This window comes from Geotrypetes seraphini, chromosome 3 (genome assembly GCF_902459505.1).
Source record: "Geotrypetes seraphini chromosome 3, aGeoSer1.1, whole genome shotgun sequence".
NCBI classification, from domain to species: Eukaryota; Metazoa; Chordata; class Amphibia; order Gymnophiona; family Dermophiidae; genus Geotrypetes; species Geotrypetes seraphini.
The window spans coordinates 328725542-328747337 of NC_047086.1; the positions used below are offsets into that span (position 1 = coordinate 328725542).

A 21796-nucleotide genomic window follows, 5' to 3' on the forward strand; every position below is an offset into this window, starting at 1 on the left:
CACCGATGGATCAAAAACTGGCTGGCGGACAGGAAACAGAGGGTTGGAGTAAAGGGACATTACTCAGACTGGCAATGGGTCACGAGCGGAGTTCCACAGGGGTCGGTGCTGGGACCGCTCCTATTCAATATATTCATTAACGACCTGGAGGCAGGAACAAAATGTGAGGAACAAACTATATTGCAAGGTCAATAACATGGAGGACTGCGAAGATCTCCAAAAAGATCTGACAACACTGGAAAAATGGGCCAAAAAGTGGCAAATGAGTTTCAACATAGGGAAATGCAAGGTCATGCATATAGGGGAAAAAAAACGATGTTCACTTACAAAATGGGGGGATCAGCGCTAGGGGTGAGTGACCTTGAAAGAGACCTGGGAGTGATGGTAGACACAACATTGAAGGCGTCGGCGCAGTGTGCCACGGCCTCAAGGAAAGCAAACAGAATGTTGGGTATCATTAAGAAGGGTATCACGACCAGGACAAAGGAAGTCATCCTGCCACTGTATCGTGCTATGGTGCGCCCGCACCTGGAGTACTGTGTTCAGTTCTGGTCGCCGTACCTCAAGAAGGACATGGAGGTACTTGAGAGGGTCCAGAGAAGAGCAACTAAGCTAATAAAGGGCATGGAGGACCTCTCATATACTGACAGACTGAAAAAGCTGGGGCTTTTCTCCCTGGAAAAGCGGAGACTTAGAGGAGACACCTTCAAGATCATGAAGGGCATAGAAAAAATAGACAGGGACAGATTTTTCAAATTAAGGGGATCAATAAGTACAAGGGGGCACTCAGAGAAATTGAAAGGGGAGAGGTTTAGAACAAACGCCAGGAATTTCTTTTTCACACAGAGGGTGGTGGATACATGGAACGCGCTATCAAGCGATGGTGCGCCCACATCTGGAATACTGCGTTCAATATTGGTCGCCGCACCTCAAGAAGGACATGGCGGTACTTGAGAGAGTCCAAAGGAGAGCAACGAAACTGGTAAGAGGGCTGGAAAACTGCCCATACGCCGAGAGGCTGGATAAGCTGGGGCTCTTCTCTCTGGAAAAGAGGAGGCTCAGGGGGGATATGATAGAGACCTTCAAAATAATTAGGGGCATAGAGAGGGTGGACAGGGACAGGTTCTTCAGACTAAAAGGGACGACAGGTACGAGGGGGCACTCAGAGAAACTGAAGGGGGATAGGTTCAAATCAAATGCAAGGAAGTTTTTCTTCACCCAAAGGGTCGTGGACATATGGAATGCGCTCCCGGAGGAAGTGATCCGGCAGAGTACAGTACAGGGATTCAAACAGGGATTGGACGGATTCCTGAAGGACAAGGGGATCGTGGGGGTACTGAGGGTACTGAGGGAGGTGCTGGGGTGTTGCATAAGTATAGACAACTCAGTGCAGGTGCAAGGCCGGAGGGTTAGGACTTTGGGAAGATAGGACTTCGATGAGAAACCTAGGGGCAAGGGGGCCCCTTCTGGTGATTCAGGCAGGTCATGACCTGTTGGGCCGCCACAGGGGCGGACTGCTGGGCAGGATGGACCTGTGGTCTGACCCGGCAGAGGCACTGCTTATGTTCTTATGTGATAAACAGGAGCACGCTACAGGGGTTCAAAGAAGCTTTGGATAGGTACTTGGAAGACAAAGGGATTGAGGGGTACAGATAAGAGTAGAGGTAGATTATAGGGATGGGATTAGAGGTAAGTTACAAAATTAATCAGGGTCCACTGTTCAGGCACTAGGCTTGATGGGCCGCCGCGGGAGCGGACCGCTGAGCAAGATGGACCTCTGGTCTGACTCAGCGGGGGCAACTTCTTATGTTCTTACTAGTGTTAAAGCCCGTTACATTAACGGGTGCTAGAAAGCAGCCCCCTTTCCCTCTCCCCCTCCCTGACTGTCTCTCTTTGGGCCCCTAGTATTTAAGCCCATTACATTAACGGGTGCTAGAATCTATGTCTGTCTGTCTTTCTTTATTTCTGTCTCTCCCTCCCACTGGTTTTCTTTCTGTCTGTCTCTCCCTGGCCTCCTTTGTCTCTGTCTTTCTGTGTCTCTCCCTGCCCCTGTATCTTTCTTCTTTTCTTTCTGTCTCCCTCCCTCACACTGTCTGTCTTTCCTTCTATCCCTCCCCCTCCATTTTTCTGTGCAGCAGCAGCAGTATTTTCCTCCCCCCACCCCACTTCCCTGTGCAGCCGCACCAGCATTTCCCTTCCCCCCACTTCCCTGTATAGCAGCCGCACCAGCATTCCCTCCCCCTCCATTTCCCTTCCCCCACACCACTTCCCTGTGCAGCAGCAGCATTTTCCCCTACCACCCCTTTCCCTTCCCGCAGTCTGGCTGGCTCCCTTAGTCCCTTGCCGCCCCCCCTTCCCTTCCCTTCCCGTGGTCCCGACAAACCTGCCGACTGAAGCAGCGCAGCACTCTAACGCTGCTTTGGGGCCTTCTACTGCTCTGATTTACTCTGGCACGTCCCTGATGACATCATCAGAGATGCAGCAGAGCAAATCAGGGCAGTAGAAAACCCCGAAGCAGCATGTGTAGAGTGCTTTGGACACTGCTGGAGTGGGCAGGTTTGTCGGGACTGCAGGAAGGGAAGGGGGGTGGCAAGGGACTAAGTCAGTCAGACGGCGGGAAGGGATGGGAAGGTCATATCGTGATGGGAGGGTCAACGGTCAGAACCATGGGAAGGGAAGGGTGGCGTCAAGGGACTAAGTGAGTCAGTCAGACGGCGGGAAGGAATGAGAGGGTCAGACCGCGATGGAAGGGTCAACGGGGGTTCAGGTGCTTCGAGGAGGGGTGCGAGGGGGGATTGCCGACAAAGAAATTACTTACTGTGAGTGATGGGGAGCCGGCAAGACCGCAGGGACCATTTTATGCGCGCGGGGTGCTAGAGTAGATGTCTGTCTGTCTGTTTGTTTTTTTTTATTTGTCTCTCTCTCCTTGGATGCTGTCATTCTTTCTATCTCTGTCTTTTCCTGGCCCCCTGTCTATCTTTATTTCTAACTCTATCCTCTTCCCTCAATCCTGCATGCTGCTCCCCCTATCCTCCACACTTCCATTCAGTGTCTGTCTCCCTCTCTCTACCCCTTCCATCTACTGTTCACCCCCTGTCTTGCCCCTCTCTTCTCTTTCTATCCAGTGTCCGCCCTCTCTCTCTCAGTTCCATATGGCCTCTCTCCATCTCCTCCTTCCTTTTCCCTTGGTCTGGCATACCTTCCTCCTTCCCTCCATGCCCTGCCATCTCTTCTTCCCTCCAAGCCATTATCTCCCCCTCTGCTCCCTTTCCTCCTTGAATTACTTCATTGGGCAGCAGCAGCATTCACAATTCATAGCTGTTGCTGGCTTCAGGTCTTTCTCTCTGGCGGATCCTGTCTTCATGAAAACAGGAAGTAGGCAGGACCGGCCAGAGAGGAAGGCCTGAAGCCCCAACAGCAGCGAATTGTAAACGCTGCTGCTGCCTGAAGCACCCGAGGCAGACGCTTCTCTACCCTCCCAGCCCAACCCCCGCTGACTCTGCGACCCTCCCAGCGAGATGACTTTTAATAACAAACCTCCCTCCAGCGTTGGCAGCCGCAGCAAGTTAAACAGGCTGCTTCCCGGCTTTCTTTTGCTGTTGAGTCTCTCTGTCGCGTCATTGATGATGTCATCAGTGACGCGGCAGAGGGACTCAACTGCAGGAGAAAGCCGAGAAGCAGCCTGTTTAACGTGCTGCGGCGGCCAACGCTGGAGGGAGGTTTGTACCGGTATGTGCAGAAGCGATATGTACCTCCCCCTCCGGCATCCCTCCGGCGCATCCTCCCACGATCCTGAGTCGGCCACAGCGCTCGAGTCTGTTTCTCGCGCTTTGTCTGGCCGCCGCATACGCACTCTGGCCACGGACCTACAGATCATGTAACAGGGATCACAGATCACGCAGGTCTGAATGCGCATGCGCGGCTAGTGTTTTATTATATAGGATGATTATCTAGTATGACATCACAGTATGATTATGTAACATGGTAGAACCTAGCATAGTAGACATGGGATGGCAAATATTGTGTAATGAGAATAGCATGAGAATTTGTATCATGGTAGACAGTGTGGCAAATATAATTGAAAGACACTATACTATTCATTGTAGAGTGAGTGAGAAAAGGTGACAGTATGACAAAATGTGGCCAAAGCATTGCATGACAAAAACATGCATTGTTCCTGTTATATTATCGTTCTGCAGTGCTGTTGAGCCCCTAATTCTACATATGGTGCATTGAGCTGTACATGCAAATTTGGAAATGCACCCAATTTGTGCATTCAGCTTAATTGATTAACAAACCAATTAGCACTAATTGGCTTCACAAGCAATTATTAGCATTAATTGGATTTAATTTAAATTTATACACGTAAATTTAGGGTACAGGATCTGTACCTAAAATTTACACGCAGTGCTAAACAGAGGGAACAGAAATGGAAGAGTCACGAGCCTATTGGGTTAGTCCAAAAATTTACATGTGCAATTAGAGAACAAGGGGCATCCGCATCTAATAGTCCCTTTTGCAAAGCTGCAGGAGGGAGTCTTCCACGGTAAATGCACCGATGCTCATTCAACTCCTATGGGCTTAGGTGGATGTAACGCAATAGACTCGCTACCACGGCTATGTACAAAGGAGCCCTGTAAGGTGTGCTCCACATTTGGTGGAAATGAACTTGCCTAATGTTAGGCGCAGCTCCTGGGTGTAAGTGCTATTATCCCAGGACAAGCAGGCATGATATTCTCACATGTGGGTGACGTCATCTACGGAGCCCCGATGCGGAAGCATTTTCAAGCAAACTTGATTGAAGATTTTAAGTTTGTTCTGCTGCTCCACGCATGCGTGCCTTCCTGCTCCACTAGGGGGTGCATCCCCTCGTGGTCTCCAGTTCAAAATTTTCCGCGAGCCTAGAAGCCGTGTTTCTCATGCTCTGCCCCAACTGCCTTCTAGCACCGCAATTTTTTTCTTGTTTTTTCTCGATTAAGTCGCTGTGCGCGAATTCTTTTCAACTTTACTTGATTCCTGCTTCGTTTTCGACGACCCGGAGGCTTCCGGGTCCCCGTGGCCGCGTGGCTAATCGAGCCGCGGCCACTTTCGATTTAATGTCCCGGCCTTTGACCGGCTTTAAAAAGTGCACCCGGTGCGAGCGGCTTCTTTCTCTCACGGATCCGCATCGCCGTTGCATCCTCTGTCTGGGGGCAGCTCATCCAACCGACTCCTGCCCCCAGTGCGCTAATTTCCAAAACAGGGCCCTCCGCCGAAGAAAAGCCCGCATGGCGGACCTCTTCACTCCGGACCAACCCTCCACCTCGGCCTCGAGGTCGGCCCCGGCCTCGGCCCCGGCCTTGACCTCGGCCCCTGATACCTCGGCATCGCCTCGAGACTCGACCCCGAAGTCCTCGGGACAACAGAAAGCCTCGGCCCCAGGTAAGTCCCCTCTTCCCTCTTCAGGTTCTGTAACAGCGAAGAAACCAACCTCGGGGACAACGTCGACGCATGGCAGAAGCCCCATGCTTACAGCGACTAAGCCCTCCAAGCCTTCGGGCCGTGCCTCCACCACACGGGAATACTCTGATACGAGGTCGCCCCTGGTGGAGTGCACCGAGGCAGTGGACATGCCTTCGATGCTGTCCGTGCCCGTCTTCCAGGACCTACTCCGAGCGATGATCACGTCGGAGCTGTCCACTGCAATGGCCCAGTTTCAATCGGCCTCGACCTCGAACGTGCCAGACCAGCCTGAGCCTCGCACCGATCAACCTCGAGGAAAGGTGCGCAATCCTCGCCGCATCCCATCCTCCTCAGACTCCTCGCCGAGGCGCCCGAGACGTTCCCCCTCCGCAGACCGCCGAGGGGCAAAACGTCAGGCTAAAACGACAGAAACCTCGAACCGCCGTACCTCCAAGAAGGCCCGAGGTTCACCAACTCTACGAGGCCATTCTCCCACACCTCGTACGGGACCACTAAGAGTGGCTGAGTTATCACTCTCCAACCCGCGCATCCTCCGAACTCCCCCTCGGACGTATTCTCCGAGGGAGTCCGGATCGAGGTCACCGATCCGATATCGATCGGTACCCCTAACTCCGGCATCGTCTCCGAGGGGCCCCTCGAGACGCCGAAGATCGACAACCCCGGAACACTCTCACAGTGCTTCCCCAGTCTCGGAGCAGGGATCGGAACATGAACCTCGATACTCGAGGGAAGCCTCCCTATCCTTCTCCACCCGACGAAGGTCTCGTTCCCCGACCCCGCACGGGGCCCCGGGGACATCCCGTCCATCCTTCACTCGCTTCGTCCAAGACATGGGCCACGCATTGGACTTAGACCTCCAGTCCGACTCTAGATACTCTAAGGAGTACCTGGCGGAGCTGGATATGCCATCACTGCCCAGAGAGTCCCTCCGCTTACCACCTAACCCGGTACTCCAACAGGCCTTCTTCAGGAACCTGGAGACCCCCTACATGGTCACGGCCGTACCCTCCAAAATGGAGGCCAAGTACCGCACAGTACCTTACCCGGGATTCGAGCAACCACAGCTCTCCCACCAATCGCTGCTAGTAGAATCCTTGAAAAAGGCTCACCCGTCCCGGGTCTCAGCAGCGGTCCCCCCAGGCCGAGAAGGCCGAACCCTGGACAAGTTCGGCAGGAGACTATACCAAAACGCAATGATGGCCTCTAGGGTGCAAAGCTACACTTTCACCTTCACATCCTACCTCAAACACCTCATTGGACTATTGAGAGCCTTTGAGACTGACCTACCGGCCTCCCGGCAAGGAACGTTCGGCCTGCTTTTAGAGTCCCTCTCCAACCTGCGCCTTCATCTATTCCATGCGGCCTACGATGGCTTCGAACTCTCCTCCAGAGAAGCAGCCTTCGCTATCGCCATGCGCCGATTAGCTTGGCTGTGCCTGGTCGACATGGACCCCAACTTACAGGACCGGTTGGCTAACCTCCCCTGCGTGGGAAAGGAATTGTTCGATGACACTATCGAGGCGGCTACAAAACGCCTCTCCGAACATGAACGCTTGTTTGCCTCCCTTGTCCGGCAAAAGCCCAAACCGCCAGCGGCCAGGCCGTACAGGGCCCCTCCGCGCCGCTACCCACAAAAGTCCACCCCTGCTTTCTCGCGGCCCCCACCCAGTCCCAACCGCCTGCGACCACTAAACCATCCCCGTCCTTTTGACGGGGCATGCGGAAGGGGGCGGGCCCCCTCCGCCATAGTCCCAGGCCTCCTCCCCATCGGGGGTATACTCAAAGCCTTTTACCCTCGCTGGGAACAAGTCACGTCGGACGCATGGGTCCTTGGCGTGATCTCATCAGGGTACTCTCTCAACTTTCGGGCCATTCCCCCGGACAACCCCCCAAGGAATTGCCCTCCCAACCGGACTCAGCTATCCCTACTCCTCTCCGAAGCCCGAGACCTGCTTCGCCTGAGAGCAGTGGAGAAGGTTCTCCCCGACCAACGGGGGAAGGGCTTCTACTCCCGTTACTTCCTAGTACCGAAAAAAACGGGAGACCTACGCCCAATACTAGACTTGAGACGCCTCAACAAATTCCTGGTACGGGAAAAGTTTCGGATGCTCTCACTACCGACACTTTACCCCCTGATCGACGAGGGCGACTGGCTCTGCTCCCTCGATCTCAAGGAGGCGTACACACATATCCCAGTGCACCCCGCTCACCGCAAGTTCTTGCGTTTCCAGGTAGGGAACTGGCACCTACAATACCGAGTCCTCCCCTTCGGACTAGCATCATCACCTCGGGTCTTCACCAAGTGCCTCGTGGTGGTTGCAGCAACCTTACGTTCCCAGGGCCTCCAGGTATTTCCCTACCTGGACGACTGGCTAATCAAAGCCCCGTCCAGGGAAGGGGTTATCTCAGCGACCCAACAGACTATTACCTACCTACAAAGTCTGGGGTTCGAAATAAACTTCCCAAAATCTCAACTACGCCCCTCACAGTCCCTACAGTTCATCGGGGCCACGCTGGACACGGTTCGCCTCCGTTCCTTCCTCCCCCCTCCGCGCCGGGAGGCGTTAGTAAGTCTGAGCCGAAGGATCTCCCTGCTGACCTCGGTATCAGCTCGACAGACGATGACCCTCCTGGGCCACATGGCCTCCACCGTCCATGTCACACCCTTCGCCCGCCTCCATCTGAGAATCCCTCAATGGACCCTGGCGTCTCAATGGCGTCAAGACCGGGACCCGATCGACCGCTCCGTGACAGTGACTCCTTCATTGCAACGATCGCTCCGCTGGTGGGGCGACTCTTCAAATCTTTCCAAAGGTTTGCTCTTCCTCACCCCACCCCACAGCAAGGTACTCACCACGGACTCCTCGGAGTACGCTTGGGGAGCCCATCTGGACGGCCTACGCACCCAAGGAATGTGGTCAGCACAAGACCGTCGCTGCCACATCAACGTGCTAGAACTCCGGGCCATCTATCTCGCAGCTGTAGCCTTCCAACATCTGCTCCACGACCGAGTGGTTCTCATCCGAACCGACAACCAGGTAGCGATGTACTACGTAAACAAACAAGGGGGGACAGGGTCTTGGCCCCTCTGTCGGGAAGCCCTGCGCCTCTGGAAATGGGCAATCTCCAACAACACCTTCCTCCGAGCGGTGTACATACAAGGAGAACAAAACTGCCTGGCGGACAGACTCAGCCGCCTCCTCCAGCCACACGAGTGGTCACTACACTCTTAGACCCTACGAGGGGTGTTCGAACGGTGGGGGACACCTCAAATAGACCTGTTCGCGTCCCCTCACAACCACAAGCTGCCTCTCTTCTGCTCCCGGATATACTCCCCGGACCGGCTCGAGGCCGACGCCTTCCTCCTCGACTGGGAGGGAAGGTTCCTGTACGCGTTCCCGCCGTTTCCTCTAATACTGCGGATGCTTGTCCACCTGAAAACAGTACAAGCCACCCTGATCCTGATTGCCCCTCGCTGGCCTCGCCAGCCGTGGTTTTCCCTTCTACTTCAACTCAGTGCCAGAGATCCACTGCCTCTGCCTCTGTTTCCCTCTCTACTGTCACAGGGTCAGGGTTCACTGTTACATCCCAATCTTCAATCTCTTCATCTGAATGCTTGGTTTCTCTCCCCCTGACTGCTCTCCCCGTGTCTCAATCAGTCAAGGAGATATTGGAGGCCTCCAGAAAAACCTCGACGAGAACCTGCTACTCCCAAAAGTGGACCAGATTCTCAACCTGGTGCTCCTCCCACAGCCAGGACCCGGTGTCGGTCCCCGTCCCCCTGGTCCTTGACTATCTACTTCAACTATCTCATTCCGGCCTAAAGACCAACTCCATTCGAGTACACCTCAGTGCGATTGCGGCCTTTCATCAACCCCTGGAAGGGAAAGCCCTCTCGCTCCATCCCTTAGTCACTCGCTTCATGAAGGGTCTGCTGAACGTCCACCCCCCTCTCAAACCTCCCCCGGTGGTTTGGGACCTTAACGTGGTTCTGGCTCAACTAATGAAACCCCCATTTGAGCCACTAGACAAATGCCATCCAAAATTCCTCACTTGGAAGGTAATTTTCTTACTCGCGCTCACGTCCGCACGGCGGATTAGTGAGCTACAAGCGCTGGTAGCGGACCCACCCTTCACGGTATTCCATCACGACAAGGTGGTACTCCACACCCATCCAAAGTTCCTACCTAAAGTAGTGTCTGATTTCCATCTCAATCAGTCCATCGTCCTACCCGTGTTTTTTCCCAAGCCCCACTCTCACCCCGGAGAAGTGGCGCTCCACACTCTTGACTGCAAAAGAGCGTTGGCCTTTTACCTCCAACGCACTCAGCCACACCGGAAAGTCCCACAACTGTTTCTGTCCTTCGACCCAAACCGGTTAGGCCACCCAGTTTCCAAACGCACCTTGTCCAACTGGTTGGCCGATTGCATCTCCTTTTGCTACGCTCAGGCTGGTCTCGCGCTGCATGGTCGAGTAACGGGACACAAAGTCCGAGCGATGGCAACCTCCGTAGCGTTCCTCAGGTCCACACCTATCGAGGAAATCTGCAAGGCTGCCACGTGGTCTTCGGTTCATACCTTCACCTCCCACTACTGTCTGGACTCCCTGTCCAGAAGCGATGGCCGGTTCGGCCAATCGGTATTGCGAAATCTATTTGCTTAAATTGCCAACTTCCCTCCATCCCTCTTCAGTAAGCTTGGAGGTCACCCACATGTGAGAATATCATGCCTGCTTGTCCTGGGATAAAGCACAGTTACTTACCGTAACAGGTGTTATCCAGGGACAGCAGGCATATATTCTCACAACCCGCCCACCTCCCCAAGGTTGGCTTCTTGGCTAGTTAAGTGAACTGGAGACCACGAGGGGATGCACCCCCTAGTGGAGCAGGAAGGCACGCATGCGTGGAGCAGCAGAACAAACTTAAAATCTTCAATCAAGTTTGCTTGAAAATGTTTCCGCATCGGGGCTCCGTAGATGACGTCACCCACATGTGAGAATATATGCCTGCTGTCCCTGGATAACACCTGTTACGGTAAGTAACTGTGCTTTCTATAAACCTTGTTAAAACTTTAGGCACAATTTATAGAATACCGCTCAGTGGAAGGGGGGGAGGGTTTCAGCACCAATATTTTAGGCACCATATATAGAATGTACCCGTAAATGTACATATTTCTGATACTGTTTCATGTTAATCTTATTTTTAGGTTCCATTTTGTCGTTTCCATGTTTACCTCGTTGATCGTATTTATGTTTATATATTTGGTCATGTTACTATTGTTTATGCTGGTGTTTTTACGTTTGTTTGTTTTTTAATTTCTATACCGTTTTGTTCCAAAATGGGTTACAAATAGTTACATCCATAAAATATCATAAAATTCAGAACAAGGTAAGAACAAAACGAACAGATTCAATCCTTACATAAAATCAATTTCTCAAAGAAATGCATCTGCAAATAGTTGTGTTTTCAGCATTTTCCTAAATGAGCTCGACTATTCCACAACTTAACCCTCCGAAAAATTAAAAGGAGACAGATTCAGAACCAATGCTAGGAAGTTCTTCTTCACCCAACGGGTGGTGGACACCTGGAACGTGCTTCCAGAGGGAGTGATAGGGCAGAGTACGGTATTGGATTTCAAGAAAGGATTGGACAATTTTCTGAAGGAAAAGGGGATAGAAGGGATAGAGAGCTAGTATACAGGTCCTGGACCTGATGGGCCGCCGCGTGAGCGGACTGCTGGGCATGATGGACCTCAGGTCTGACCCAGCAGAGGCACGGCTTATGTTCTTATGAGAGAGAGAGGAAGGGAAGGTAAGACACGGAAAAGTAGATTTTGAGAAGAAAGCAGAAAAATGGAAAAACTGAATGTTAAGTTAATGCCAATGATGGATGCAGGGCAGAAAGTGAAGGAGAGGTAAACAGTCAGTGGATAAAAAGGCCCTGGATACATAGTTAAAAGCACAGAAAAATAAAGTCATCAGACAACAAAGGTAGAGAAAATGATTTTTATTTTCAATATAGTGATTGAATGTGTCATTTTTGATAATTTGTATCTGCTGTGTATATTGTGTGTATATGAAAAATTAATGTAAAAAATTGCTTTACAATTAGTAAAGGGGGCAGGATCCGGGGATGAGGTTTGGTGGGTCTAGGCTGGAGCTTGGTAGGCTTGTGGTTGGGGGTACTCAGTTGATATTTATTAGACTTCGCTGCTGGCACGCCCTACTGACATTTCAGGGCCTGTCTGGAGGGCCTCTGTACATGCATGGATGTTGACTGGGTGCCTCAAGCCATGGCCACTACCTTTAGTGTGCCCCGGCTCGAGAAAGTTTGTGAGACACTGCTCTATAGGTTCCACACTGCATATAGTGAATTGTGTATAATTCCTTGCATTTGACATATTCACATTTGGACTCCTAATGCAGACAATATAGCCGATACACGGCCAGTGCCAAGTCCTTTTAGTGGCTGTGTACTTCTTCATGTATTTGTATGAGCTGTTACCAATAAATTACTTCTTTCGAAGACATTTTTGTCAACACACTGGTTATTTGGTCATCTCAACTGTTCTACTGTTGCTTTCTGATCTGTGGGAACTGTTTGCTTATCCCAGGACAAGCAGGCAGCATATTCCCACACATGGGTGATGTCACCAACGGAGCCCCGCAGCAGACAGCCTCGAAAGCAACTTGCTTGAAGATCTCAAGCTTTAGAGTGCTGCATCTCTTTTGATCCGAATAGAATGGGTCGCCCTATCTCGAAGCGTACCATCTCCAACTGGATGGCTGCTTGCATCTCGTTCTGCTATGCTCAGGCTAGTCTTCCTCTGCAAGGTCGAGTGACGGGCCACAAAGTTCGAGCTATGGCGGCGTCGGTAGCTTTCCTCAGGTCAACTCCTATTGAGGAAATCTGCAAAGCTGCCACTTGGTCCTCGGTTCATACTTGCACCTCTCATTACTGTCTGGATACTTTATCCAGGAGGGATGGCTATTTTGGCCAATCTGTTTTGCAAAATCTATTCTCTTAAATTGCCAACTTCCCTCCATCCCTTTTTGTTGATTAGCTTGGAGGTCACCCATGTGTGGGAATATGCTGCCTGCTTGTCCTGGGATAAAGCACAGTTACTTACCGTAACAGTTGTTATCCAGGGACAGCAGGCAGATATTCCCACAACCCTCCCACCTCTCCTGGTTGGCTTCTTGGCTTGGTATCTTAACTGAGGATCCTCACAGGAGATGCGCCCTCTATTTCGGGCGGGAAGGTACGCGCGCATGCACGCTGCAGCACTCAAAAGCTCGAGATCTTCAAGCAAGTTGCTTGCGGGGCTCCGTCGGTGACGTCACCCATGTGTGGGAATATCTGCCTGCTGTCCCTGGAGAACAACTGTTACGGTAAGTAACTGTGCTTTCTGTTCTCTCCAACTTGATATCATCCAAATGTAAGACTATGTATCCTGCTGTCCTCGGGAAAATACCTCTTATAGTCTGTAACTTACAGATAAGTACTGTAACTATTTTGTATGCACATTGTTTTTTCAGAAATGTGGCCCTAAAATTTGTTGCATGTTTTTGTTGTCAACTTTTTGATTTAGTTTTTGATGATGAAGAGGAAAACAAGCTGTCCTATACAGAAATTCATCAGGAATACAAAGAACTGGTGAGCATAATTCATAATTTAAAAAAATGTGATACCAAGATTAAGGGCTCCTTTTACTAAGTTGCGGTAGCATTTTTAGCGCAACGAAATAGAAATATTTTATCTTTGGATTAAGAAATTTATTATTGAAGAGTAAAGTTTTATTTATTATATGTCAAAATCAAATTATTTTTGATAGTAGATAGGTGATAGGTTGAAATAATTCATTATTGAGTTGTCAAATATATGAAATATGATTTTTCATTGAATGATAACTATAAGTAATGATAGATTTAATACTGGTAATGATTATAGTAGACTAGTGTTTAAGCCCATTACATTAACGGGTGCTAGAATATATGTCTGTCTGTCTTTCTTTCTTACTTTCTGTGTCTCTCCCTGCCCCTGTCTCTCTCTTCCTTTCTTTCTCCCTCCCGCTGTCTGTCCTTCTTTCTTTCTGGTTCTCTCTCTGGCACCCTCTGTCTATCTTTCTTTCTTTCTGTCTCTCTCCCTGCCTGCTGTCTTTCTGTGTGTCTGTCTTTCGTTCTAATGCGCTGCCTGCCTGCCTGTCTTTCTGTCTCTCCATGGCCCCCTTCTGTCTCCCCTTCCCAAAGCAAAGCAAGATTGCTCCCAGATCCCCTTTCCCTCTCCGTCCCCTCCACTTCCCTGTGCAGCAGCAGCAGCAGCATTTCCCTCCCACCCTTCCCTGTGCAGCAGCAGCATTTCCTGCCCTTCCCTGTGCAGCAGCAGCATTATCCCAGGACAAGCAGGCAGGTATTCTCACTAGTGGGTGATGTCATCAGACAGAGCCCCGGTACGGACGTCTCACAAGCACGTGTTGCTTGTAGAAACTTAAAAGTTTCTAGATGCCCGCACCGCGCATGCGCCGGTGCCTTCCCGCCCGGAGGTCCGGGCGTGTCTCCTCAGTTCTTTTCTTTCCGCGGAGCTGAGAAGTTCAACTTCATCATGCGCTAGCTGAATTCAGTTAAAATTGCCTTCCTTGTCCGCGTTTTCGCTTTCTTTTAATTACAGTTAACAGTACTTTTCTTTTTCAGTAAAAAAAAGAAGATTATTTCCTCCGGCGGGTCGAACGGGCCGGCCACGTGGCTCAGGCCCACTGGCTTCGACCTCGCGGCGGAGATTTTCCGGCCTATGTCCCGGCCAATCACCGGGTTTAAAAAGTGCAGCAAGTGCCAACGCGCGATTTCACTCACGGACCCTCACCGGCGCTGTTTGCAGTGTTTGGGCCCTGACCACATTCCGAAATCGTGCAGGCCTTGCTCTACCCTTACGGCACGCTCATTCAAGCGGCGTTGCCTATTGTGGGAATCGATGTTCAAGATGGACGCAGCTAAGGATCCCTCAGCCTCCACTTCATCTGATACCTCCCCGGTTCGGGCGAAACCGGTATCGACCCCTCCTGCATCGAGTGTGGTGAAACCGGCATCGTTCATCCCGACACCATCCACGAGCTCGACGTCGGTGCCTGCCCCGGTCTCCTCGGTTCAGGTACCTCTTCCTTCCACAGTGCCACCAGTGGTCATCAAAGTGCCGAAAGCTACTAAGCAGAAGCACTCGGCCTCGAAGGAGCGCGATGACCGTGCAGGAGGACCCCCTTTCGGTGCGGATCCCTCCTTATCGGCTTCGCTACGGTCCGTGCTGGAAGCTCAATTCGTTGAGCTCATGCAGACCATCGGACCCGGGCTCATCGCTGCCATACAGGGTGACCTCCCGGTACCGGCCCAAAGGGGCGGTCCGCCCCCTCCCCCTCCTCCACACCGTTCGACCTCGAAAACCGACGAGGACGAACGGGGGAGGGCGGCGATGCCCATGCGGCAAGCCTCGCTTACCGATATGCCGCCATTAGAACCCATTACGCCTCCGCGCCAACATGGGACCAGACCCCCGATCGATACTCAAAGCCCTGGGCATAGTCAGGAAGAGTTCTTCCGTACTCCTTACCAGACTTGGGTAGCATCGCAAGAATCCGCATCGCAACCCCAGTTGCGATCCACCGCTTCCAGCCCTATCCACCACTTGGGGGCCTCGGGAGACCATGCGATGCACAGACGATCCCGATCCCCGTCCCGCCACCGAGACGGGCACCGATCAAGACACTCATCCTGGCACTCTTCACGCCACTCGGAGGTGTCACCGCAGAAAAAACTGCAACGTATGGGATACTCCTCCTCGGAGGTGTCCCCTCCGGAGGGACCGGAGTACGAGGAGACACCCGTACCCGATTCTCCTTGCCACTCCCCGATGTCCATGGATCCGGAGGCCTCTTCCTCCTCCAGCCCGTCCCACAGACCGACGCTGGCGGATCAATTGTCTTTCTCATCATTCCTCCGACAAATGGCGGATGATCTGGATGTGACCCTTGACACGGGCTCCCGATACTCCAAAGAGTACCTGGACACCATGCATTTACCTAACCCTCCAACGGAGTCGCTTCGGCTCCCCCTGCATAAATTGCTGGATCAGACCTTCATGCAGTGTTTCGAAACACCGTACTCCATACCGGCGATTCCCAGCAAACTCGATGCTCGATACCGCATCGTGCACCATAAAGGGTTTGAGGGCCCTCAACTCTCCCACCAATCCCTACTGGTCGAGTCCTCTCTTAAACGCTCTCATCCCTCCCAGGTCTACGCCTCTGTACCGCCGGGCCGAGAGGGGAGAACGATGGACAAATTTGATAGAAAATTCTATCAAAACTCCATGATGGCGTCACGGGTACTGAACTACAATTTCTTTTTCTCTTCCTATCTGGAGTTCTTCTTGCCGGTGCTCCGCAAGTTCACTCCGTTCATAGACAACCAAGCTCGATTCGAGTTCGAGGAAGTGATAGCCTCCCTCTCCCAATTACGCCTCCAGCTGATGCAATCCTCCTTCGATGCATTCGAACTCTTGGCACGTGCTGCCGCAAGCGCGGTAGCCATGCGTCGCCTGGCATGGCTCCGTACAATCGATATGGATCCCAACCTCCAGGACAGACTCGCCAACGTACCATGTGCTGGAGCTGACCTGTTCGATGAGTCTATCGAAACTGTTACCAAGAAGCTGTCGGATCATGAAAAATCTTTTCAATCCATCCTGCGGCCCAAACCCAAACCTCAACAGTCTCGACCTTCCAGGCCACCCCTGATTTACCAGCGGCGTTACATGCCCAGACAAGCGCCTGCTGCGAGACAACCTGCGAAGAGACAACCTCCCCAGAAGTCTCAGCAAAAACCTCAGCCACCGGCTGCACCTAAGGCTCCCCAGCCCTTTTGACTCCCCTCCCGGGAGCATAACCGACACCGTTCTGCACTCAGCCTATCCCATAGGGGGCCGCCTCCATCTTTTTTACCATCGATGGGAGGCCATAACCACGGACCTATGGGTCCTTTCCATCATAAGAGAAGGATACTCCCTTCAATTCCATCGGGTCCCCCCGGACCATCCTCCAAGAGAGTATCCTTCAAGCTCGACGCAGACCGCCCTTCTTCTTCAGGAAGTCCAAACCTTACTTCAGCTTCGGGCTGTCGAGCCGGTCCCGTCAGACCAATTGAACCGAGGGTTTTACTCCCGGTACTTCCTCGTCCCGAAGAAAATGGGCGACCTGCGACCCATTTTAGACCTTCGGGCCCTCAACAAGTTCCTGGTCAAAGAGAAGTTTCGCATGTTGACTTTGGCTTCTCTATACCCCCTCCTCGAGCAGAACGACTGGTTATGCTCCCTGGATCTCAAGGAGGCCTACACTCACATCCCCATTCACCCGGCCTCCCGAAAGTTCCTCAGATTTCGGGTGGGAAATCTGCACCTACAGTATCGAGTGCTACCATTCGGCCTATCTTCGTCCCCCAGAGTCTTCACAAAGTGCCTGGTGGTAGTGGCCGCGGCACTCCGGGACAGGGGTCTACAGGTGTTCCCATACCTCGACGACTGGCTCATCAAGGCCCCGTCAGCCCCAGAGGTCACTTCGGCGGCCTTGGCTACAACCTACTTACTCCAGAATTTGGGCTTCGAGATCAACTTTTCCAAGTCTCATCTACAACCCACCCAGTCCCTCCCCTTCATCGGAGCGGTCCTGGACACCACCCGACTCCGAGCATTCCTGCCTCTGCAACGCATGGAGTCTCTTCTTCACCTCTGCCAGTCGGTGTCTACTCGCCAAACCCTACCGGCGAGACAACTGATGGTGCTCCTGGGCCATATGACCTCCACAGTACATGTGACACCCTTTGCCAGACTCCATCTCAGGATCCCCCAGTGGACCCTGGCATCACAGTGGAATCAGACGTCCGATCCACTATCCAAACACATCTTAGTCACACCTGCTCTTCGGCAGTCTCTACTTTGGTGGATGACCTCTTCGAATCTATCCAGAGGTTTGCTGATGCACTCTCCCCCCCATCAGAAAGTTCTCACAACCGATTCGTCGAATTATGCATGGGGGGCCCACCTGGATGGTCTCCGCACCCAATGATTCTGGACCAGTGCGGAAAGACTACACCAAATCAATCTACTGGAACTCAGAGCCATCTTCAATGCGCTCCAAGCTTTCCAACACCTACTTCACGACATGGTAATCCTCATTCGCACAGACAATCAGGCCGCCATGTATTATATCAACAAGCAAGGAGGCACGGGCTCGGCCCTCCTTTGCCAGGAAGCTCTACGAGTCTGGGACTGGGCGGTGCGCCACAACGCCCTCCTCAGAGCAGTCTACATTCAGGGGGAGAACAACGTCTTAGCAGACAAACTGAGTCGTCTACTACAACCGCACGAATGGACTCTCCATTCCAGCCCCCTTCACCAAATCTTCACACAGTGGGGGACGCCTCAGATAGACCTCTTTGCGGCTCCCCACAACTCCAAACTGCCTCAGTTTTGCTCCAGGATCTACACCCCTCATCGCCTCGAGGCAGATGCTTTTCTACTGAACTGGGGGAAACGATTTCTATATGCGTTCCCACCATTCCCGCTGATCCAGAAGACTCTGGTCAAGCTGAAACTCGAACAGGCCACCATGATCCTAATAGCTCCTCGGTGGCCCAGACAACCTTGGTTCCCCCTCCTACTTCAACTCAGCAGCAGGGAACCAGTACCACTTCCAGTGTTTCCTTCACTACTTACTCAACATCAAGGATCACTGCTTCATCCCAACCTGCAGTCTCTCCACCTGACAGCTTGGTTCCTCTCAACGTAACCCCCCACCACTTCTCTCAAGAAGTGAGGGAGGTCTTGGAAGCTTCCAGGAAGCCCGCCACTCGACAATGCTACTCCCAGAAATGGACTAGATTCTCCTCATGGTGTGTTTCTAAATCAAAGGAACCTCAGCGAGCTTCCTTATCCTCCGTGCTGGACTATCTCCTACACCTATCTCAATCCGGGCTCAAGTCTACATCCATACGAGTCCACCTGAGCGCTATTGCGGCGTTCCACCAGCCCCTACAAGGGAAACCCCTCTCGGCCCATCCGGTGGTCGCCAGATTTATGAAAGGACTCTTCCATGTTAACCCTCCTCTCAAACCACCCCCAGTAGTTTGGGACCTCAATGTAGTCCTTTCCCGTCTCATGAAGCCCCCGTTTGAACCACTCAACAGGGCCCCTCTTAAGTATCTCACCTGGAAAGTGCTTTTCCTGGTAGCCCTTACGTCCGCTCGCAGAGTCAGCGAACTCCAGGCACTGATGGCGGATCCACCATTCACAGTATTCCATCATGACAAGGTGGTCCTCCGCACTCACCCGAAATTCCTGCCTAAGGTGGTCTCAGAATTTCATCTCAACCAATCCATTGTACTTCCAGTATTCTTCCCTAAGCCCCATTCTCACCACGGAGAATCGGCCCTTCACACTCTAGACTGTAAACGTGCGCTGGCTTTCTACCTGGATCGCACCAAGCCACACAGAACCACTCCTCAACTTTTTATCTCCTTCGACCCTAATAAGTTAGGAAGACCCGTATCAAAGCGCACCATCTCTAATTGGATGGCGGCTTGTATCTCTTTCTGCTATGCCCAGGCTGGATTATCACTTCCTTGTAAGGTCACAGCCCATAAGGTCAGAGCAATGGCAGCCTCAGTAGCATTCCTTAGATCAACACCAATCGAGGAAATTTGTAAGGCTGCCACCTGGTCCTCGGTTCACACATTCACCTCACATTATTGTCTGGATACTCTCTCCAGACGGGATGGACAGTTTGGCCAAACAGTATTGAAAAATTTATTCTCTTAAGTCGCCAACTCCCCCTCCATCCCACTGAGGTTAGCTTGGAGGTCACCCACTAGTGAGAATACCTGCCTGCTTGTCCTGGGATAAAGCAATGTTACTTACCGTAACAGTTGTTATCCAGGGACAGCAGGCAGCTATTCTCACGTCCCACCCACCTCCCCTGGGTTGGCTTCTCAGGCTAGCTACCTGAACTGAGGAGACACGCCCGGACCTCCGGGCGGGAAGGCACCGGCGCATGCGCGGTGCGGGCATCTAGAAACTTTTAAGTTTCTACAAGCAACACGTGCTTGTGAGACGTCCGTACCGGGGCTCTGTCTGATGACATCACCCACTAGTGAGAATAGCTGCCTGCTGTCCCTGGATAACAACTGTTACGGTAAGTAACATTGCTTTCTCCCCCCCCACCCACACAACCCTGTGCAGCAGCAGTATTTCCCGGCCTTCCCTGTGCAGAAGCAGCATTTCCCCCCACACAGCAGCATTTCCCCCCCACACACACTTCCCTGTGCAGCAGCAGCAGCATTTCCCACCCTTCCCTGTGCAACAGCAGCATTTCCTGGCCTTCCCTGTGCAGAAGCAGCATTTCACCCCCCCCACACACACACACACACTTCCCTGTGCAGAAGCAGCATTTCCCACCCTTCCCTGTGCAACAGCAGCATTTCCTGGCCTTCCCTGTGCAGAATCAGCATTTCCCCCACACTCACACACTTCCCTGTGCAGAAGCAGCATTTCCCGCCGCCCCCTTCCCAGCCGCCGCGTTTAAATGGAGAGAAAAGCGCTACTGCTGACTTTGGAGTCTGCTATCCACTGCGGCCAACCCTAGCGGAAACAGGAAGTAGTCAGAGAGGGCGGGCCGCAGTGGACAGAAGACGGCAAAGCCAGCGTTAGCGCGGTACAACGCTTTTCTCAATTTAAACGCGGATGAAGCCCTGCCTTCCCCACAGGTTTAAAAAGAAAGGAACTTGAGAGTAAGTAGTTGAAGGCTGCTGTGGCTATATTTAGGAGAGAGTTCTGCCTACACTACTTCCTCAGGGTAAGGTTCTGTTGTTTACAGAAACTGACAGGCCCAGTTTATGCAGCAGTTTCTGAGATGAGACAGTATGTCGAGATTTGCGGGACCATCAGATTTCCATGCGACTGAATTGGTAATGAGGTTGCAGGATTCTGGCACTTCTGCCTCCTCGGTGGCTGTTTCAGTTTCCCACAATTTTTCTCCTGTGGGTGAGAACAATATGGCTGCAACTCTCTGCTGGATCAGAGTCCAGTTCCCAGTCGGATCTGTTGGCTGCTGCAGGGCTTCTTCTTGGGAATCTTTGGCGGTGGTGGTTTTGGCAGTGAGTGAGGGCGGGAGGGGGGAGTCGCCGGCTGTGCTGTGCTGCGCTTTACTTTCCCGATCTGGCCGCCGCATACGCACTCTGACCACGGACCTACGGATCACAGATCAGGGATCACAGATCTCGCAGGTCTGAGTGCGCATGCGCGGCTAGCGTTTTATTATATAGGATTAAAGGAAATTTAATTGGATAGGATTAAATTTTAAGATGAATAGAATTCATTAGTAATACATATTAACTAAATGTTTTTATTGAAGGCATATTAAATTGGTGGGACTCTATTATTAAGTATAAGTAATAAGTAAAGAGTATAAATAATGATTGATTGAGGGCAGATAAGGTTATACATGATAACCTAATTAATAATATAACAGAATAGAATAAGGAGAATTTAAAACATAGTAACATAGTAGATGACGGCAGATAAAGACCCAAATGGTCCATCCAGTCTGCCCAACCTGATTCAATTTAAATTTAAATTTTTTTTTTTTTTTTTTTTTTTTTTAATTTTTTTTCTTCTTAGCTATTTTTGGGCAAGAATCCAAAGCTTTACCCGGTACTGTGCTTGGGTTCCAACTGCCGAAATCTCTGTTAAGACTTACTCCAGCCCATCTACACCCTCCCAGCCATTGAAGCCCTCCCCAGCCCATCCTCCACCAAACGGCCATACACAGACACAGACCGTGCAAGTCTGCCCAGTACTGGCCTAGTTCAATATTTAATATTATTTTCTGATTCTAAATCTTCTGTGTTCATCCCACGCTTCTTAGAACTCAGTCACAGTTTTACTCTCCACCACCTCTCTCGGGAGCGCATTCCAGGCATCCACTACCCTCTCCGTAAAGTAGAATTTCCTAACATTGCCCCTGAATCTACCACCCCTCAACCTCAAATTATGTCCTCTGGTTTTACCATTTTCCTTTCTCTGGAAAAGATTTTGTTCTACGTTAATACCCTTCAAGTATTTGAACGTCTGAATCATATCTCCCCTGTCTCTCCTTTCCTCTAGGGTATACATATTCAGGGCTTCCAGTCACTCCTCATACGTCTTCTGGCGCAAGCCTCCTATCATTTTCGTCGCCCTCCTCTGGACCGCCTCAAGTCTTCTTACGTCTTTCGCCAGATACGGTCTCCAAAACTGAA

The 21796-nt window shown here is 51.7% G+C and overlaps 1 protein-coding gene across 5 annotated transcripts in view; it reads left to right on the forward strand.

Annotated features, from left to right (window-relative positions):
• The window catches only part of CFAP36 (cilia and flagella associated protein 36), a 240007-nt gene that overhangs the window by 32326 nt on the left and 185885 nt on the right, over window positions 1-21796 (forward strand). For all 5 annotated transcript variants that reach the window (XM_033936495.1, XM_033936498.1, XM_033936500.1 and 2 more), the window contains one exon: window positions 13054-13118. In XM_033936495.1, the coding sequence (XP_033792386.1) occupies window positions 13054-13118 (65 nt within the window). The remainder of the gene's footprint in view (window positions 1-13053; window positions 13119-21796) is intronic.